This window comes from Podospora pseudoanserina, chromosome 6 (assembly GCF_035222485.1).
Source record: "Podospora pseudoanserina strain CBS 124.78 chromosome 6, whole genome shotgun sequence".
NCBI classification, from domain to species: domain Eukaryota; kingdom Fungi; phylum Ascomycota; class Sordariomycetes; order Sordariales; family Podosporaceae; genus Podospora; species Podospora pseudoanserina.
In genome coordinates, this window is record NC_085925.1 from 806,551 (window position 1) to 825,932 (window position 19,382).

The following is a 19,382-nucleotide window of genomic DNA, read 5'->3' on the forward strand; positions in this document are numbered from 1 at the left end:
ATCTGATGTCTGAACTTCGCCCTTTTATCTCTTCAGCTTCGTCGGCGCTTCAGCGAAAGACATGGTAAGTGAATAGTTATGTGCTTGAAACAAGTCAGTATAAAGCCAATGGGAGACTCTCTTGTCAGTGAATAAGGTGCTAACAAGCAGAATTGAATGAGATATGAGGATATGCTGGCAACGGGGGAGAAGGAGATATACTACTAGAATCACAGCAGAGAGATGAAAATGAACACGATGGCAGCGGGGTATATTGGGTGAATCATGTCATTTATCAAGCGATAACTCTCCGTGACCACTCCCTCTCGGTGAGAGAGAGAGCCCCGTAAATGGGACCTGGGAGAAAGGCAACCCAGTGATCAGTCACAGAAATAATTCACACCTACGAAGCCAAGGGTGCTGATAGTCTCGGTCTTCCAAAGAACAAAGCAGCTGTGGTTTGCTCCACGTCCCTATCCTCGAGTCTCAAACTAGGTATCCATTAATGAAACCCATGGGAAGACGCCGTTTACATCTTACATGCACCCATCTCGACCAAGCTGTTGAGGCACCAGAATCTTTGTGACCCATATTCATTCATAATCAGGTTCCCTGATGATATCTCGACCTTGTAGCATTAGCCAAATTCCAACCTAAGAAACAGAAGCGGACACTTAATTCTGACGGTAATACAAGCCAGCCCAACGCGCCGGTGAGGTCAACTGCAAGACCCAGACCACATAGGCACAATTGGGCCGATGCTCAAGCGCGGCAGCACTGAGTGGAAACACCTGCCAGCCAGACTTACACCAGAGAATGGAGCAAGACAAACCACAGTAACATGAAGGTGGACGCCAATTGCCCCCGAGGTCCGGCGGCGATATTCCCACTTCGCAGTTTACCATCAAATATCACCAAAAAAAATATAATCCCCTCCCATTCACCACAAAGGCTAAAGTCAACTGCAACAGTGCTATAGAAGAACCAAGTAAGAAAGCGAAGGTGGTATCAGGTATCATGAACCAAAAAGTCCTAGCAACTACCAATCCAAAAAAGCAAGACGCAAACTGCCAAGATGGCATCTCTCTCGCTGGCACACTCTCTCTTCTCATAACCCCCCTCATTAAACTATCGTCATCATGCCAATCCATAACTCACTTCCTTCCACCCATTCCGATCCATGTACAAAAAAAGGGGGTATCGACTGTGATCGCTGCGGCGGGGTATAGTAAAATCATAATGTTGTATGGTTTTGTCTCCTTTTTCTTGTGTTTTTTTTTTCTTTTCCCGCTCATTTTCATGATTTGGTCTTCAGAAATCTCCGTCATCAACCATTCGACTCAGATATTCTCAATAATCCGGGCATTAATCGCCTGCTGAAAGCCGGGATCAGTGCTGCTGCTCCCCTCGTCAAAAGTGTTGTAGTTCTTGTTTCCCGACCCCCCAGCCAGCGAATTCTCGAATTGTTGGGTGCTCGGCATAGTCTGATTAGCAGCAGGCAAGAAAATAACCTTGCTGTTCGCACTCTTGGCCATGGCCTGCATCGCCTCCAGGTAGCGAATCTGCATGGCAGGGGCGGAAGACAAGATATCAGCCGCCTGCCTCATCAGCTTGGCAGCCTCGACCTCTGCCTTGGCGGCAATGATCTTGCTTTCACCGATCCTCTTGGACTGGGCGGCCATGGAAAGAGATTCCTGGAGTTCGTTGCTGAAGATGATGTCCTTGATGAGCATGCTCTCCACCTGGACACCCCAGCCGGCGGCGACGTCTTCGATGATTTCCCCGATTGACTGGGCGAGTTCCTCGCGGCGCTCGATGACGTCTTGGAGGACGCGGGCGCCGACGACGTGGCGGAGGGTGGTTTGGGTGCGCTCGATGAGGGCTTGGCGGACGTTGGTGATGCCGAAGGCAGCCTTGTGGGGGGCTACGATGTGGTAGTAGATGACCGAGGTGAGGTGGACACTGACGTTGTCTTTGGTCATGCAGACTTGCTTGGGGACTTCGACGATCTGGATCTTGACGTCGACTTGGATGAGGTTCTCGGACAAGGGGTTGACTTTGACGAGACCGGGGTCGACAGCCTTGTAGAACTTGCCGAACTTGGTGACGAGACCGACGTGGCCTTGGCCGACGGATTTGTATGGGTTGGGGCAGCAGACGCAGCATGGGACTGCACCGAGGGTGCCGATGAGAGTACCGATGCCGTTAACTAGAGGGTTGAGTGGTATTAGCTGCGGTGAAGCTCTCGAAGTTTGTGTTGCTGTATCATCAAGTACACACCCATGCTGCCATACCAGCCCTTGGGGTTAGCATTTGCGTCGACGACCGTGGCATAGCTTCTCTGCAAATCCTCAGGCTTGGGAGGAACCACAGCTACCATGTTGCCCTGAGGCTTGAAACCGCCATTGAGTGTCTCTGAGCCCTTGCCCTTGGGGATGCTCTGAGTGTCGCTGGACATGTTGGGGGATGGCGATGAACTTCGCGAAGGCGTCAGATGGTTAGACTTTCAAGAATGTCAATCTGGCTAGACGGGAAACGGAGGATGTGCCACAAGTCTTATACGTCCCGAGACGAAGGAACAGCTCGGGGGATGGTGGATGGTCAGGAGACTGAAGGGCAGCTTTGGCGGGGCAGAGAGCTCTCGATGGCGGCAGGGATATGGTGGGTCCATGCAATGGCAATGGGCGATGGCCCACTGTGGGTCTGGGGATCGCCCCACCAGGCTGCCATCCGTTGAACACCGGGCCGTGCCCAGCGAGCCTACGTCCGACCCAACAGCACTTTTAACAAGCCACAAGATGTCCGAATTCCTACACACGAAAGATATGAGCAGACAGCCCTGCTCTCGGAGAGGCTCTGTTCCATAATTCTCTCACGCCCAAACTGGCTTCTATCCCGATTAAAGGTCGCAGATTTTAAAAACCTCATGGCCTGATGAGCTACACACACACACACACACACACACACACACAGTGCAGGAGACGATCGGCTGGCCAGCAACAATGGATTGCCAAGGTCTTGGGGTGTGGTTTGCACAGCACACCACTTCCAGATACAGAGGTCATGACGCAGTTCTACAGTCAACCGCACTCTCACAACGATTGAGTTGAAGGGCAGCAGATATTGGATCGGTGGCTGTGCAAAGCTCTCTGCTTTTACGAAGTGCCGAATTCCGACGACGGCCGTGTTCTGTTCACCACCAACGGATGAGGTTGCGCTGGATAATGTCACTTGGTGATTTTGACTGCCAACTGGGGCGGACATCGCTCGGACAACAGGTCTGGTATGACACATGGAATGTAACACAGCATGACAGCATGTTGTGTCTAGTTCTACTGTCTAGCGTTCCTTCCGAAGCCATCATGGTCAAAAGAATGCCTCGTCCATCTTCAGGAACATGCGCCTTCGCAACGCCGCAATTGTTAGGCCTGTCGAGGGGTTGGCCATCATTTTCAGTATCACATGAGGTAGAGCACTGCCGCTAACTTGGTTAGAACCATGAACAATGCGAACTCCGAGCCCGAATAAGCAAGGGGCAAAAGCTTGCCATGGAATAAGCCCAGGTCCCTCAACCGTCATTCGGGAATAACAACCTGGACTTTCCATATGAGGTGGCCCGCACGTGGCTGATCATGTGGCAACTGGCATCTTTTTGTTTCCAGAAATCCTTCCACTTGGCATTTCCCAACGATCATTTTTCAACTTTTTATACCAAGGCTGTGTGGGCTAATAGAATTATTATCGGGCTCATCGGGCTGCCAGTCAGCAAAACCGCCTTGGTGGCTTCGAGGCAGATCGGTCCGGGTACCGTGTAGGAATCTCAACACTGCAACAGCGCCATTGAAGGAGTGGATAGCCATCTGGTTTAGCTGGGTCTTGATGCAGACGGTGAGCTTTGTGACTAGGCACGCAATTTCCAAGCGCTGGCATAGCCGCTCCTTCGATGGCATCAAGACCACGGACTATTGGGCTACCGCAATTACGAATGCATCGTGAAAGAGTAGGCCGGTTGCAATTCATCACTAATCGAGACGACGTCAACAAGGGTCGTCGAGCCGTTGGTGACATTCAAGTGTTAGCGAGTATGCTTCACGGGATAGAGAAGCTTTACCAACAGCTACACAGCCCCTTAAAGTATTGCAGCAAAAAGCATTACCTGTACGAGTTACCCAAAAAGGAAGTGCTGAATAAATCCAGTTCAATCTGGTAGCCAAGTTAATCTGTCTATCTGTCTTTAACATCTCTTCCAGTAGCATATATACAATATTGAACTGGTCATTCCCCAATGGCCATAACAAAAACAATATGTCCAATGCCAAAGCAAAAGTTGACAAGAAAAGAAAGTCGCGAAAAAGAGCAAAAGCTCACCGGTCAACCGCCTCAACCCACATCAAAGTGGAGGAAGGTGAATATCCCTTTGGGATATTCGAGGAGCTTACCACTAGGCCATTGGGCTTTGTGGTTTGTCCGCTGCTCCTGTTGAATTCTGAGCGGTGGGAGAGGTGTATGTACTGGGGTTGCTCCTTTGCCTGCTTGTGTGGGAGTCGTGTGATGGTGTTGCTCTGGGTGAGAACCCTGATGGGCAGCTGCTGGGCCACTGCTCTGGACCACCAGCGAGACTCCCTCACTACAAAGCTCATCATAAGAAGAGAATTAACATGATTGAATCTCTCGTCAACTCATGGTTAATGTCTAAGTGCACAGTCCTCCCTCTTATCCTGTGCAGCACAGTCCCCGTAGCCATCCCCCCCCAGGCAATTATCGGATTTCCCCGGATTTTTTTATGCCGATCATTCCTTGGCATTCTTGGCGCAGGCTACCAGCGGTTTGAAGGTCATTTGATCAACAACCTGGGAACCGTCAACCAATTCCAAGACAACACAGTACACACACCACACACCTCCATCACCGCTGTCGTGCAACGGTTTTGACACTTTTGTCTGGCGGTTGACACAATCGTTCCACAAAACCTCGGAGACTTTTATTTACATCCTTGCACCATTATCAATTCGTCTCACTCTTTCTTCGCAGTCTCGCGCGCGCGGTGACGTGGATGAAGATGCGCCAGGCAAGAAGGACGGTACACGCGATCTAGTTCTCTGGCGGGTAGGTATATCCGCCTGCGTGTGCCTGTTCCAACATCCTTCTCGATTTCTAACCTCCCGCAACCACCATCACCATGTCCTCAACCACCACCCCCCTCCTCCACCGCATCCCCTCCACCTCCACCCTCGGCCCCGCCAGCTCAGACACCACCTCCCTCCGCTCCCTCCCGTCCTCCCGCTACCGCCGCCGTCCCAGACCAACCGCCACCCGCCGCGCCCTCCTCCTCTCCTTCCTTTCCTCCCTCCTCTCCTCCCTCTCAGCCGGCTCGATCACGATCTTCTCCCTCTACGCCCCCACCTTCCAATCGACCCTCCACTACTCCCAATACCGCATCAACGGCCTCGCCTCGGCCGCCTCCATCGCAATGTACATGCCGGTCTCCCTCCTGGGCTACTACTGCGACCGCGTCGGCCCCGCCCCCCTCTCCCTCCTCTCCGCAGTCTTCTTCGGCCTCGGTTACGCAGGCGCGGCGCTGTTCTTTTACTGGGGACAACAGGGGGATCCGGAGGGGGTGTACTGGGGCTTGGTGGGGAGTTTTGTCGGGATAGGGGTTGGCACGTGTAGCATGTACCTAAGTGCTGTGGCGACGTGCGCAAAGAATTTTGGGAGGGGGAGGCACAGGGGGTTGGCGTTGGCGGTGCCGATTGCGGCTTTTGGGTTGAGTGGTATGTGGTTGAGTCAGGTGGGGGACAGGCTTTTTTCTTTGGACACTCCCGGGGATTTGGGAGGGAAAAAGGTTGATGTTGTCAGGTTCTTTGGGTTTTTGGCTATATTGTTGGTGATCGTGGGGGTGGTTGGGGCGGTGGGGTTGAGGATAGTGGATGAGCAGGAGTTGATCGAGGAGGCGGTGGAAGAGCTAGAGAGGAGTGGGATCTTGGATGGGAGTCGGATGTTGGGGAATGGGGTTACGAGGGAGGGGTACGGGGGTGTGGATGTTGATGAGGAGCGAGAAGAGGAGGACATGATTGGGGCCGGGATTTTGGATCCAAGAAAAGATCAGGAAGAGGATAAAAAGATCAAGACTTGGGTGTTGAATGCGGAGACGAGGAGGTTTTTGACGGACCATACCATGTGGTTGTTTGCGTTTGGCTTCTTCTTCATGATTGGACCGGGGGAGGCGTTTATCAATAATATGGGGACCGTGATCAAGACGTTGTATGATCCGGAATTGAGGGTTGGTGGTGGTGCTGGGGAGCATGAGACGTCTGCGGCGACCCATGTGAGCATTGTTGGGATCACGAGCACGATTGTCAGGCTGCTGACGGGGACGTTGACGGATTTGCTCGCGCCGAGTCCGCAGGCGGGACATGTCCAGATTGCCTCCAGCACTGAACTTGAGAGAAAAAGATTCTCGGTTTCGAGGGTGGTGTTTTTGCTGTTTTTTGCCGTGATGCTTTCTCTGGGGCTGGCGGGGTTGGCGGCGGGGTGGGTGCAAGACCACGGGGAGAGGTTCTGGGTGATTTCGGGGCTAGTCGGGGCCGGGTACGGCGCCGTGTTTAGCCTGACGCCCATCATCATCACGGTGATCTGGGGGGTGGAGAACTTTGCGACGAACTGGGGGATTGTGGCCATGTTTCCGGCGCTGGGGGCGACGATGTGGGGGTTGGTGTATTCGGCTGTTTACCAGGAGGGGCGAGGAGGCAGTCGGTTGTTGGGGAAGAGGATGGGGGGGATAATCTGTGTTATGGGGTTGAGTGCTATGCGAGCGCGTTCTGGGCCATGGCGGGGAGTGTCTGGGTTGCGTGTGGGTTGGTGTTGTGGGCGTGGAAGGGGAGGGGTGGGTGGTCGCAGAGGGGGGTGGTGGTTTGATATTTGGGGGGAGGAGATGGATGGGTAAGCAAGTACATGTTGGGAGCATTGGGCGGCGTTGGGATCTGGGACAGGGAACATGTCTGATATACTGTTTTCATTGTGATCAGGGGCGGCACTGGAAGCACAGTGCCCAAGCACAGTAAAGAACACTGTAGAAATTCTCACTTTTTGAATTCCGCTTTTGAGATGGCAACTTAGACTCATATCTTGTTCAACTCGACTCACCAATTAACACACTCACTCACTCGCATATTTCTTTCACACTCTCTTGTGAGTGACTTTGCGACTTTCATTCATTTCCCTTTTATACAAAACTCAAGTCCGACAAAATGGGCAAACCAAAAAAACTCAAATCCGACACCAAATCCCCCGCAGCCAAAGCCCAAGATGATCAAGTCATGGGAGTCCGTCTCCCCCCCTCTCCCCCCCCCTTTTTTCCCTCCCTTCTAACCTTTTAGCCACAGACAAACTCCTCTTCCATCGTATCCAAACGCTCCGTGGAAAAGATCTACTACGCCAGTGAACCGCCCTTCTTCCGGTACTTTGTCTCCAAGTATCAGCGGCGCGCTCCGTTGATTAACAGGGGGTATTGGTTACGACTACGAGTGATCGATGTCCTGGTGAGGGACTTCTTAAAGAGACCGCTGAGGGAGGGGAAGAAGAGAAAGGTGGTTGTTAATTTGGGGGCGGGGAGTGATGTCCTGCCTTGGCAGTGTTGGAGTCGATATGGGGGTGATTGTGGGGGGGTCAAGTTTGTGGATGTTGATTTTTTTGAGTTGATGGAACGGAAGAAGGGGGTCGTGATGGGGGAGGGGGCCTTGAGGGGTTATTTGAGGGGGGGGAGGGTGCCTGAGGGGGAGAGGGTGGTGGTGGATGGGAAGGAGGTGCTGAGAAAGGGACCGGTGGTGTTGGATAGTGAGGGGTATGCGATGGTGGGGGTTGATCTACGGGATTTGAAAAGGTTGGAAGAGGCTATGGGGGAGGTGCTTGGGGGGGGGCACTGGAGGGAGGAGTGTGAGTTTGTTTTTGTTGCCGAGGTTAGTATTACTTATATGGAGAGGGAGGGGGCGGATGGGGTCATAGAGTGGGCGGGCAGGATGGGGGATGCGGAGTTTGTATTGCTGGAGCAGATTCTACCGGATGGGACGGGGCACCCTTTTGCGAGGACGATGTTGGGGCATTTTGACAAGTTGAATACGCAGTTGAAGTCGGTGGAGCGTTATCCTACGGTTTCGGAGCAACGCAAAAGGTTTGAGGAGAGGGGATGGGTGGAGGTGAAGGTCTGGACTTTGTGGGAGGCTTGGGGGGACGAGACGTTTTTGTCCGGGGAGGAGAGGGTGAGGTTGGATGATGTGGAGGAGTTTGATGAGTGGGAGGAGTTTGCGCTTTTCGGAAGTCATTACTGTGTTGTGAGAGCGAGGACGGTGGGGGAGAGGGGAGCTAAGCCGGTCGTGCATTCTGGTGTTGAGATTCCGGTGGGAGCGGTAGAGACGCAGGTTGATGAGACGACGGGCACTCGAGGACAAAGGAGGTTTGCTGCCGCGATGGAAGTTTCTCAAAAGGGGAAGCAATCGGAGATTGTGAACGTTCTGGGACTGGGGACCAGGAACAGACTGCAATCCTGCGACGTTTTCACTCAGGGCGAGGCAAGCGGACTCGCATTTGGAGAGGGAGGGCCTTCAAGCAGGATGTGCCACTCCCTGGTGGATATCGGAGACTCTGTTTTGCTTGTTGGAGGCCGCGGCCCACCATCAAGGCCCCTCAAAGACTGCTGGCTGTACGAGAAGAAGTCGAATGCCTGGAGGCGGACATACGATCTCCCCGTACCGCTCTATCGGCCAGCCGTTGTCGCTCTCGGAACCTCAGGAATGGCTTTGCTCATGAATGGTAGAGGAAAAAGCTCGACATCTGATGGGTGTTTGCTGTATCGGCACGAAAAGGGGTGGGTTGAGTGTGATGCAAGAGGCGACCCCTTCGCGGCAAGATATGGAGGTGTCATCGGTGTCAAGAGCAGCAATGCGGGTGCCAGTTTCAGCGGTATCTACGCCGGTGGCCTGGTGGATGCACTCTTCACAAAAGAGGTGATGTCTTGGGAGCTAGATATCTCAGACATCAGGAAGCCTTTCATCACATTCACCCGTTTACAACCTCGGACGGATTCCAACCCGGATGCTTCCAGCTGGCTGGTAGCAAGGTTCGGAGCAACCTGCGTTCAACACGGCAGCGAGTTTATCATTTTGGGCGGAGTGGCTCGAGGCCATCTCTTGGGCCACAACGACGAGATCGTAACTTTCTCAGTGACAGGCACAGAGTACAAGATTACTCGCCGCTTGATATCCAACGCGTCGCCTCGTGCCCTCTACACTGGACACTCAGCCGTGGTAGCAGCTGACGGCAGAATAGTGATTACCGGGGGCGGTGCTACGTGCTTCTCCATGGGCACCTTCTGGAATAAGGGCGTGTATTCTCTGCGCTTACCAGGCTCTGGCACAACTGGGGCTCTCCCTCACTGGACTCACGACAAGACCGTCGACATCATCCCAGGAGAGCGGAGTCTTCCCATCCGAACCAAGCTCCAAAACGGAACCTCAAGCATAGCCATCAAGACCATCGAGCGTGTTCAACTCAAGACAGCAGATGACTTCGCCAAGGTTGTCCGGGCAGGCCGTCCGGTGGTGCTGGAAGGCTTGGATCTGGGCAGCTGTGTCGCCTCTTGGAACCTGAAGTACTTGGCGGAAAAGGTTGGCAGCGACCGCAAGGTATTTTCTCACTATGGCTGTCGACATGATATGCGTTAGCTAACGATCCTAGGTTGTCATCCACGAAGCCGCCACTCAAGTAATGGATTTCAATGCCAAGAACTTCCGATACGTAACAACTGGATTCGGAGACTTGGCACAAAAGATTGAGCAAGGCGGCAGGCTGTATCTGCGGGCACTTTCACAGGAGAAGCCCACAGAGAAGCCGTCGGTGCTTGAGGAGGACTTTCCGACTTTGGGCGGTGACTTTGTGTTGCCGGAGCAGCTGGCTTTGGTGCGGGAGAATTTGTTTAGCTCGGTGTTGAGGCTGTCTGGGCCAGTGAATATGTGGCTACATTACGATGTAAGTTGTTTCTCTGATATCAGTAAAACGGTGCGTTAATCATATCAGGTTATGGCAAATGTATACTGCCAAATAGGGGGTTCCAAAAGACTCATTCTCTTCCCACCCTCAGACGTTGAGCACTTGTCGTTTGCACCCGGTGCTTCCAGCTCTAGCATCGACGTATTTTCGTCTCTTGAGTCGCCGGAGTTAACACAGACACACCCTCACGAGGCTGTACTGGGCCCTGGCCAGGTCCTCTTCCTGCCCCCGCTGTGGTTGCACACAGCTACACCAACCTCGGACAAGAGCATCGCGGTCAATGTGTTTTTCAGAGATCTTGACAGCAACTCATATGCTGCCGGTAAAGATGTGTATGGGAACCGTGATCTGGCGGCATATGAAAAGGGCAGGCAAGACATTGGTCGCATCGCGAATAGCTTTCAAAAGCTGCCGGCCGAGGCGAGAGAGTTTTATCTCTTGAGGTTGGCTGATGAGCTGAGGCGGAAGGCAAGGGGTTGAGTGTAGAAGTTCTAGCTATTGGATAGGGCAGCCAATCAGAGCTCAAGGCTTTTCATCGAGTCAGCAAGGCACATGCGTCAAGGGACTGCCCTGACAGGTCCGTTGTGCCCAGGCGGCACACAGCGCAGGATGGAATTGTGCTACCAACTGACGACCGGGCGTCCAAAAATAATTGGTATTGTTTGGTCTACTGATGGAGATGGGTTCGAACTGGGAAAACATACCGGCAGAAGATGAGCATGAGACTGAGACATTTTTCAGGGCTTGACCTTTTCCAGTGATGCATCTTGTTATCTTATCTCTTACACATCAATGTCACCGTGGGCTGTAGTAGCGGTGGGCCCTGTGGCCCTTTTAGTCAAAAATCCACAACGGTTGGTTGGCCAGTGCGTCTTTTTGATGCCCGCCGTGTACCCGGGATTTGCCGGGCCAGTTTTTTTAAGGTCCCTTTTCCCGAAAGCCCGCCCCGACCTCACTTTTTCCAAAAAAGCTCATCCACTGCCCAAACGACGTCGGAACTCTCCCACAGGTCCCCAATTGTCTCCCGATCTTTCTTGAATCCTCGCGCCCCCGAGCTTTCAGGACCAAACTCCACTCAATCTTCCACCACTTCTCATCAAAGTCGTCAAGATGGCCACCAAGACCGAGACCAAGCCCCAACTGAGCGGCGTTGCCCTCTACTCCAGATTCGCCCTTGCCGGCGCCATCTGCTGCTCCGTCACCCACGGTGCCCTCACCCCCGTCGATGTGTAGGTCCTCCCAGCACCGTTGCGCCGACGAGATCACCACGGAATATCGAAAAGCTAACCGCCTCCTCTACAGCGTCAAGACTCGCATCCAGCTCGACCCCGCTACCTACAACAGGGGCATGATCGGTGGCTTCAAGCAGGTCATCAAGAATGAGGGTGCTGGTGCCCTCCTCACTGGTGTCGGCCCTACCTTCGCCGGTTACTTCCTCCAGGGCTCCCTCAAGTTCGGTGGTTACGAGCTGTTCAAGCAGCAGGCCATCAACTATCTAGGCTACGAGAACGCCTCCAAGTACCGCACCGGTGTCTACCTCGCCTCTTCCGCCATGGCCGAGTTCTTCGCCGATATTGCCCTCTGCCCTCTTGAGGCCACCCGTATCCGTCTCGTCTCCCAGCCCACCTATGCCTCCGGCCTCATCGGCGGCTTCGGCAAGATGCTCAAGAACGAGGGTGTTGGTGCCTTCTACGCCGGTTTCGGTCCCATTCTGTTCAAGCAGTATGTTTTTTTTTTTTTTTCGTTTTTTTTGGCCTCCTGAATAGGACCCCAGATATTGACAATTCTCTAGGATCCCCTACACCATGGCCAAGTTCGTTGTCTACGAGAAGGTCGCCGAGGCTGTCTACCAGGTCTTCCCCAAGAAGGACATGGCCGACAGCATGCAGACTGTTGTCAACCTCGGCTCCGGTCTCGTTGCCGGTTTCGCCGCTGCCATCGTCTCTCAGCCCGCCGACACCATGTTGAGCAAGATCAACAAGACCCCCGGCGCCCCCGGCGAGGGCACCACCACCCGCCTCATCAAGATCGCCAAGGAGCTCGGCCTCAAGGGCTCCTACACCGGCATCGGCGCCCGTCTCTTCATGGTCGGCACCCTTACCGCTTTCCAGTTCGCCATCTACGGTGACATCAAGAAGGCTCTTGGTATGTTTTCTTTTCCTGGTCGATTTGGATAACAAGTGCTGACTTTATCTGCAACAGGTGCCACTGGCGGTGTCGAGATCGGCAAATAAGCGACTTAACATAGTCAATGCCGATGTAGTCCAACAAAAGTGGTGATGGAACCACAGAGACTTCCACATGTCGTCTCTGCGGCTTAATCCCCGCTTTTGTGGAGCAGGGAGGTTGGAGGGGTTATGATGGTGGAGATTTTGGGGGGAAGTTGGAGAGAAATTTCGACGGCTGCTGTTGTTACGACCTGAATGACAGCGACACAAACCAAAAAAACGACCAACAACAGGCAGGGTGTCTTTCGGGGGCATCAACGAAAAAACTGCGCGGCATCTTGCACAAATGTTGCTCGCTTTGAGGGAAAAGGTGTTTTATTTCCCCGGTCTTTGTTTGCATTTCCGGGATTTTGAAGCGCCTTTTCGCTATATCTTTTCTTTTGTTGTGTGTATGGCTATAATACTCTAAATGGGCAGGGATTTGGGAATTGTCTTTTTTTTCTTTGTCTTGGGCGATTAAAAAAAAAGTGGTATGCTTTCAAGAGAACTATAGAGCGATTAGATCGGAGAGAGCAACTCTTTGTCTGGGAGACAAATAGAAAGAAAGAAAGAAAGAGCAAAGACGCTTATTCCTGTGCCTAGGTGGAGTGTTGGTTAGATGTGTATAATAGTTGAGATTTCAGGGAATGGTGGAGGTCTTTTTTTTTTGGATGATTTGTTGATCTTTGGTGTTGTACGTAAGTGAGTGTTGGTACTGGATAGGGAAGTGGTTGATTAATGCCCCCTTTACCCCTGAAGGCTTGGGAACGGTTGAGAGGACAATATTTGCTCTGGGTGCATGACCCGAAGGCCGGGCAATTCCGAATAGACAATTAAGTCAGTCCCTCCATGAAACCTAACGAGAAATCCAAAAGTGTATATTCAGACGAACATACGTGGGGTATCATCTTCTATATTTTTCACCTTCCACACACACTACATCCGTTAATCGTCAAACCCGCCAAACTCCTCCTCATCACTGTCCTCCTCTCCCACCACCATCTTCTTTTTCGTCATCACCCCACCACCACTACCACCACCCTTCCCAAAAGCCCCAAACGTCTTCCCGTCCCCCCCCAACACCCTCTCCTTCCTCCTCTCCTCCGCCTCTTGCCTAGCCTTCTCCTCATTCTGTTTCCTCACAAGCTCAATCATATCCTCCAGCTTCATGTGCTCCTCCCTTTCCCGTTCCGTCATCTTGCTCGCCCTCTCCGCCTCTTTCCTCTTCCTCTTCTTTTCTCTCCTCGCCACCTTTAGCTCCTCCGCATCCTGCTTCTCACTCCAAGCCTCGTTCGTCTTCCTCTTTTGCCCCGCCCGCTCCCCATTTTCCTGTTGGCTAGCCACCCTAGCCGCCTTTTCCTTTTTCCATTTTTCCAGTTCTTCCAATCTCTTCTCTTCGCGGAGTTTGTCCTTGAACGGAATGGCTTCCACGTCTATGCCCAGGCCGAGGGAGCGGTCAATGTTTTTGCCCTTGATCTCCGGCATCTTGGGGAGTTCAACCAGCCCGTAGCCGTGGGCTAGGTCCACCCAGTCCAGGTCAGAAATCCGAAAGATGGAAGAGGCTTGGTGTTCAATGTAGCTTCGCGCCCACGAAACAAACGCCCTCTGAGCGAGCTGGTACACTTCCCTATCCGTGATGGCTTGTTTCCTTACTTTTGTCGAGATCTCCTTGGCTTTCTCTTCAGAAAGAACAATTTCGGGTCTTTCCAACGGTGTGCATGGTGTTTGTCTCACTTCCAGCAGTTGGAGATAACCTTCCTCACGACCTGGTTGGAGCAACACCACCGCCAAACCGCGACGTCCGGCGCGACCGGCACGACCGCAGCGGTGGATGAACACCTTTGTGTCTGTCGGTGGGTCATGCTGGACTACCAAGTCGACTTGTGGAATGTCCAGACCGCGGGCGGCGATGTCGGTGGTCAAGAGGATGGATGGGGAGGTCGAGTTGACGAAGCGCTCAAAGTTCTTTTCGCGGACTTGGGGCTCGAGTTTGCCGTGGAGTGAGACAACGCTGAAGCCTTCTGGGAGAACGCTGTGGAGGACCTTGGCAAAGTATTTTACCGCGAAGCAGGTAGAGAAAAAGACGATGGATCGGGCCGGGCGGGGGTTGAGTTTTTCGAGGATCTGGCAGAGCGCTGGGATTTTTTGACTGGCGGGGGTGATGAGGTACGACATTTGGAGGGACATTGGGGTCTTGCGCTCTTGGATTTCGCCGCCGTCTTTGAGGTTTCGTACTCGGACGGTGATGCGGTGGGGATATAGTAAGCCGACTGTGACGAGGCGCTCTACGGCGTCGCTGAGGGAGGCGCTGAACAAGCCTGTGCGGCGCTGCTTGGGGAGGTAGCCGAGGATGCGGTTGAGTTCTTGGGAGAAACCAAGGTCCAGCAAGCGGTCGGCTTCGTCCATGACGAGGACTTCAAAGGTGGAGGCGGGGGCCTTGACATAAGGGGAGGCGAGGAGCTCGGCGAGTCGGCCGGGTGTGCCGATGAGGAGGTTTGGTGATAACCTCAGGAATGCGCTCAGGTCTTCGGCCGCTTTTGTCGTTCCTCCCACCAGAAGCTGGGGGTAGACGACCGGTTCGGATGTGATGGTTCGCTTCTCGTCTCGGTCATGTTGCAGCTGCTCGGCCGACTGAGGGTGGAACTTGATGAGGCTGACGCAAACGTTGTAGATCTGTTGCGCCAGCTCGCGGGTGGGCGCAATGATGATGCCTTGGACATGGTGCCTCTTGGCTGCTTCGTCTCCACGCAAGAGTTTCTAGACACATTTATGTCAACACAGTGAATCAATGGTAATTGCGATGGTAGGTTTCCGTACCTCGACCACTGGAATCAAATAAGCCAGCGTCTTGCCACTACCGGTGACAGCTTCCACGACGACATCCTTGTTCCCCCTGAAAAGATCGAGTGTTGACTTCTGCACTGGCGTCGGCTGCTCGAAGCCAGACGTCTGAAGATAGTCGAGGATCCATGAAGGGAGACTCTGGTTCAGCGAATCCCAAGTCCTGGGGGTCTTTTTGGCCCGTGGTTGAACTGGCGCCATCTGAAGGGTCTTGCGATTGTCGGATTTTAATACAAAAGGACAGCCCCTCTATTCGTCTGCTTGTCGCGCAATTGACATACCACTTGAAGCCTCCAAAAAAAAATGTCGGGGATCAGTTCGATAGCAGAGGGCTTATCAGCTTATCGATAAGCCAAACTGGACTTGGCAGACCGGGTCACCCTTGTAGTTCAGAGCACGGGCCATATGTGAGCACATGAGCAAAATGACATTGGGGGTTCTGGTGGATGATGTCGTCAGTCGTGGGCCAAGGCTTGCCGTGTTTCTTGATGTCGACGTGGCTTTTAGTTTCTTTTTAATTGTGAAGCAATTAGCCCGGGAAATGGGCGAATTTGGAGGGACGGAGGACGGGACAGGTGACCCATGGTGGGATGCCATCTGAACTCGTAAAAAAATATCAGTTGTTGTGTGCATAATTACAGGCGGTAACGTCATTCCTTGCAGGCGGGACTGGCAGAATGTGGAGGGCCGCTGGAGCTGGCCGGGACTTGGATGTGAGGCACCATTGAGCACACAAAAAACAGCTCTCCTCGCAACAACTCTTTTTTAGGAGTACGAAGTATCAAAACGGGGATTTATCCTGTCTCTTCTCAAGAATATCAAGCCAAAATTTACCATCGACAACAAGAGGGTCAGAGAGTTACAGACACTGACACTAATAGTGAGCGGCATTGAACCCATCTTAAATCAAGTGTCACATGCAACGCTGAGGCCTCAAAGCACCCCGGTCAGCCCGCTGGCCGCTGTGTCTTCCCTCCCGCACCAGCCGAAATTTCTTCGCTCTTCCTCCCAGCACCGCGCTCCAAGCCCGCCGCACCGCACTGCCCAACGGGAAACGGGATCCAAGAACGCACCGATTCGACTCTCCCCCTGGACCGCCGGGATTCGACCCTTTCGCACCAGCCATGCGGCGGAGTACTCACACTCCACCGCATCAACCCAAACACCACACTGGATTCCACAGAAAAAGTTCAAGCCTTCTTTCGATACCACCAGGCCGTCTTTAATGCCCTAGCCCCCGCCCCTATCTCGCCCAACGACCCGAGAAAAGACTGCTTCCTTCCCACCTCCCTCTGGCCGCTGCAGCTCTCCCGTCTCCCACGAATCATCAAAGGTTGTGTCGCACTGCCAGCCCTACCACCATTTCCCTACGACATGTCTGGCCGAACAAAGCAAGCCATCCCATCTACCCCGCGCGTCATATCGCCGAGTCCAACGCCGTCAGAGCAGGATGGAACCGGCCAGGATGGATACAGCGGGCCGATGACTCGGTCGGCGGCGAGGAGGAGGCTGGCGACGCCACTACCAGTAGAGGAGGATATCGAGGAGGACGAGAGCCCAGAACTCTCAAGGGCCCGGACGCGAAGCCGCAGCCCGATCGACACGCGAAAGGTAGCCCAACTAAGCCCAAGGAAAACTTCAAGGATGGCATCCAGCGCTCTCCAGCCGATCGCGGCGACGGCAGCGACGACGACAGCCATCGCAACGCCCAACGGGAGCACGGGCGAAAAAGCACCAGAAACAAACGGGCACCTCTCCCCGCCCACACCATCACTTTATTATGGATGGAGCTGGCGGGACTTTAGCCGAAGTCCCAGCCCACTCGGTCTGATTCCCATCCACAGGCACTGGAGGACGTTTGTGCACAAGCACGAGGTACCCCGGAAGGCCCTGCACGTATCCATCGGCTTCTTCGTCGTATGGCTCTACCTCTCGGGGACACAAACTTATTCTGTGTGCCCCTACCTCATGGGTGCCTTGATACCCATCGCCGCCGTGGATGTGGTGCGCCATCACTACCAGCCATTCAACCGGTTTTACGTCAAGGTCTTGGGCGCCCTGATGCGCGAGAGTGAGTTTTCCGGTTACAACGGTGTTATCTTCTACCTCTTGGGTGCGTGGACGGCCCTGTACTTTTTCCCCAAGGATGTCGGAGTTATGGCCACGCTGCTGCTGAGCTGGTGTGATACGGCCGCAAGCACCTTTGGCAGGCTGTATGGGCGGTACACCCCCCGTCTCCGCCGCGGCAAGTCCCTTGCTGGCTCTTCGGCTGCGTTCCTTGTCGGCGTCGGGACGGCTGTGTACTTTTGGGGGTGGCTCGCCCCGACCAAGGGACCCTTCCCGGGAGATGAGAACTTTATGTTTACGGGAACTCTCCGTCTTCCTCAACTCTTGGCGGATGCTGTGGGCCTGGCCCCGGCGAAGGCGACTATTTCTGGAGGGCTTGCGCTTGGTGTCATGAGTCTGTGGTCTGGGTTTGTGGCTGCGGCTAGCGAGGTGGTTGACCTCTTTGGCTGGGATGATAATCTGACCATCCCGGTTCTCAGCGGTCTCGGAATTTGGGGGTTTCTCAAGGTGTTTGGTTAAAGCGAGGCGTGGTTGTCAGGGTTTCAACACGAGAAGACGACAGAAAAAAGAAATCTGGCCGGCGGCGGCAACGAATGCGGCCCGGTTGGATGTGTATGTTTATTAAATTGCATGGACGGCGTTGCTTGGGGTTGGGTGGTTTATTGACCCCAAAGGATACCTACGTAGACGTCACCTCGAATCTCTTATCTCATTCAACATACATATTTCTCTACCTACTACCTATGGATCCCATCGGAACATTCGAATATCGAAAAGTGTACACTCGCTCTATGGCACAGCTATTCAGGCCCTACATCAACCCCGCGGTGGGGGAGCACTTATGATGCCATGATATATGCTTTGGAATGAGGGGGCATTTGGAGAAGGCGCATGGGTTTTGTTGGCTCTGCAGCTGCCACGCAGCTTGACTGTATGTCTTGCATCGGCTTACACGCGGGGATCATGTTCAGAGGAGGGGGCCCTCCGTCCGTCTCTCTCCTCTTCGTGTTGCGCCTTTCAATAATCTCCAGAGGCTGTCACGGCAGGTGGTTTGTCCCACGAACGGTTCCTTCGATTGCATCAACCACTTTTGATGATTCGCCCATCCTTCTCTGACAAAAGCCCTAGCCGCATGCTCGACACGAACACCTGGTTGCGCCAAGCCTTTTTTTTTTCTCCATGCATATTCAAGGTACTCTGAAGATATGACTCCCGAACGAAACGAACGAGCCACCTCTTGGACTTCCATGTCATGTCTATCGGCTGCTGAAAAGAGGGGACTGACTGATGGAGAAGGGAATCCGCCTGTGGCTGCCATGATTTTTCGTTTGTCCTATGAAATCGTGCCCAGTCATCAAGGGCTCGGCACCGGCGCAACGCACGTCTGCGTTTGACTGCATGCCGGTCCAGTTTCCTACTCTGAGAGTTACATTCTCTCCGCTAAATTCCACTGGATTTTCTCGAACAATTCCCAGTGGATCGAGAAGACCATTGAATTGGTGCGGCACCACACCCACGGCTGGACGTGCGGCAGGACGTCTCCTCCCTTGATGCGTTGTCCCCCTTCCTCAGCATAACATGCTGCTACTGCTGCTGTCTTTCCCGAGCTCCTGCATCGAGGATTGGCGTTTCATTCGAAACTGTTGAAGAATACCTCCGGCCTCGTTCCTCTTTACCGATCCTCAAAGCCAACGCCTACACAGCCTGGCTGTTGACTGGCTCATTCTGACTCAATACTTGGCAATATCTCCCGTGATTTGGTGGTTCTGCCTGGCCGTTTTTCCAACTGGAGGAGATGGAGAAAAACGCCAACTGGCTAGCCTCGAGACGTCCAGTTAGACCTGCAGGAACAGCACTCGTTATTAGCTCACCAACCATCCATCCCATCCACAGCGGGCCCAGGCTGGCGGGTTCTCTCGCTCTCACGCTCTCGTCAGTGGTTGAAGTTCTGTCCCACAAGAATTCGGCCATTGGGTCGGCTCGAAGAAGAAGAAACAGCCGGCAAGCCGTTATTTGTCTCGCATGGAGAGGAAGTCATGCCCCTCCTTTCCGGCCTTCTACCCGGCAGCTGCTATATGCCGTTATCCTAGGTGCTTCTTGGACAAACCAGGGGTGTAGCGGTCTAGGGGATTTACGAGTGACTTGGCCTGTCGGGTGGGATGATGTCTGGATAACAACAGCTGCTGACTTGCTACCGAGCCGGGGCTTTGAGGTAGCGAGTGGCCACTTGCCTGATCCATCAGTTGG

At 53.6% G+C, this 19,382-nt stretch overlaps 6 protein-coding genes across 6 annotated transcripts; 4 read left to right on the forward strand and 2 right to left on the reverse strand.

Annotated features, from left to right (window-relative positions):
* Positions 1-909: 909 nt before the first annotated feature.
* QC764_605090 (uncharacterized protein) lies at positions 910-2,607 on the reverse strand. The gene is made up of 2 exons (XM_062949015.1): positions 2,260-2,607; positions 910-2,188 (listed from the first exon to the last, which is right to left on the reverse strand). The coding sequence occupies exons 1-2, from the start codon at positions 2,435-2,437 to the stop codon at positions 1,320-1,322; spliced, it is 1,047 nt and encodes a 348-aa protein (XP_062797234.1). The 5' UTR covers positions 2,438-2,607; the 3' UTR covers positions 910-1,319.
* A 2,551-nt stretch (positions 2,608-5,158) lies between these two features.
* Positions 5,159-6,922, forward strand: MCH1 (putative monocarboxylate transporter mch1; the record flags this gene model as incomplete). The annotated part of the gene is made up of 1 exon (XM_062949016.1): positions 5,159-6,922. One exon carries the CDS (start codon positions 5,159-5,161, stop codon positions 6,920-6,922), a length of 1,764 nt encoding a protein of 587 aa, XP_062797235.1.
* Positions 6,923-7,226: 304 nt separating this feature from the next.
* Positions 7,227-10,500, forward strand: PPM2 (tRNA methyltransferase ppm2; the record flags this gene model as incomplete). Its single annotated transcript, XM_062949017.1, has 4 exons — positions 7,227-7,301; positions 7,362-9,656; positions 9,709-9,999; positions 10,048-10,500. The coding sequence occupies 4 exons, from the start codon at positions 7,227-7,229 to the stop codon at positions 10,498-10,500; spliced, it is 3,114 nt and encodes a 1,037-aa protein (XP_062797236.1).
* A 630-nt stretch (positions 10,501-11,130) lies between these two features.
* On the forward strand, positions 11,131-13,094 carry MIR1 (mitochondrial phosphate carrier protein; the record flags this gene model as incomplete). Its single annotated transcript, XM_062949018.1, has 4 exons — positions 11,131-11,249; positions 11,323-11,742; positions 11,813-12,165; positions 12,223-13,094. 4 exons carry the CDS (start codon positions 11,131-11,133, stop codon positions 12,252-12,254), a joined length of 924 nt encoding a protein of 307 aa, XP_062797237.1. The 3' UTR covers positions 12,255-13,094.
* Positions 13,095-13,135: 41 nt separating this feature from the next.
* Positions 13,136-19,093, reverse strand: SPB4 (ATP-dependent rRNA helicase spb4). The gene is made up of 2 exons (XM_062949019.1): positions 15,045-19,093; positions 13,136-14,984 (listed from the first exon to the last, which is right to left on the reverse strand). The coding sequence occupies exons 1-2, from the start codon at positions 15,267-15,269 to the stop codon at positions 13,173-13,175; spliced, it is 2,037 nt and encodes a 678-aa protein (XP_062797238.1). The 5' UTR covers positions 15,270-19,093; the 3' UTR covers positions 13,136-13,172.
* Positions 16,443-17,654, forward strand: DGK1 (Diacylglycerol kinase; the record flags this gene model as incomplete). The annotated part of the gene is made up of 1 exon (XM_062949020.1): positions 16,443-17,654. One exon carries the CDS (start codon positions 16,443-16,445, stop codon positions 17,652-17,654), a length of 1,212 nt encoding a protein of 403 aa, XP_062797239.1.
* Positions 19,094-19,382: the final 289 nt, after the last annotated feature.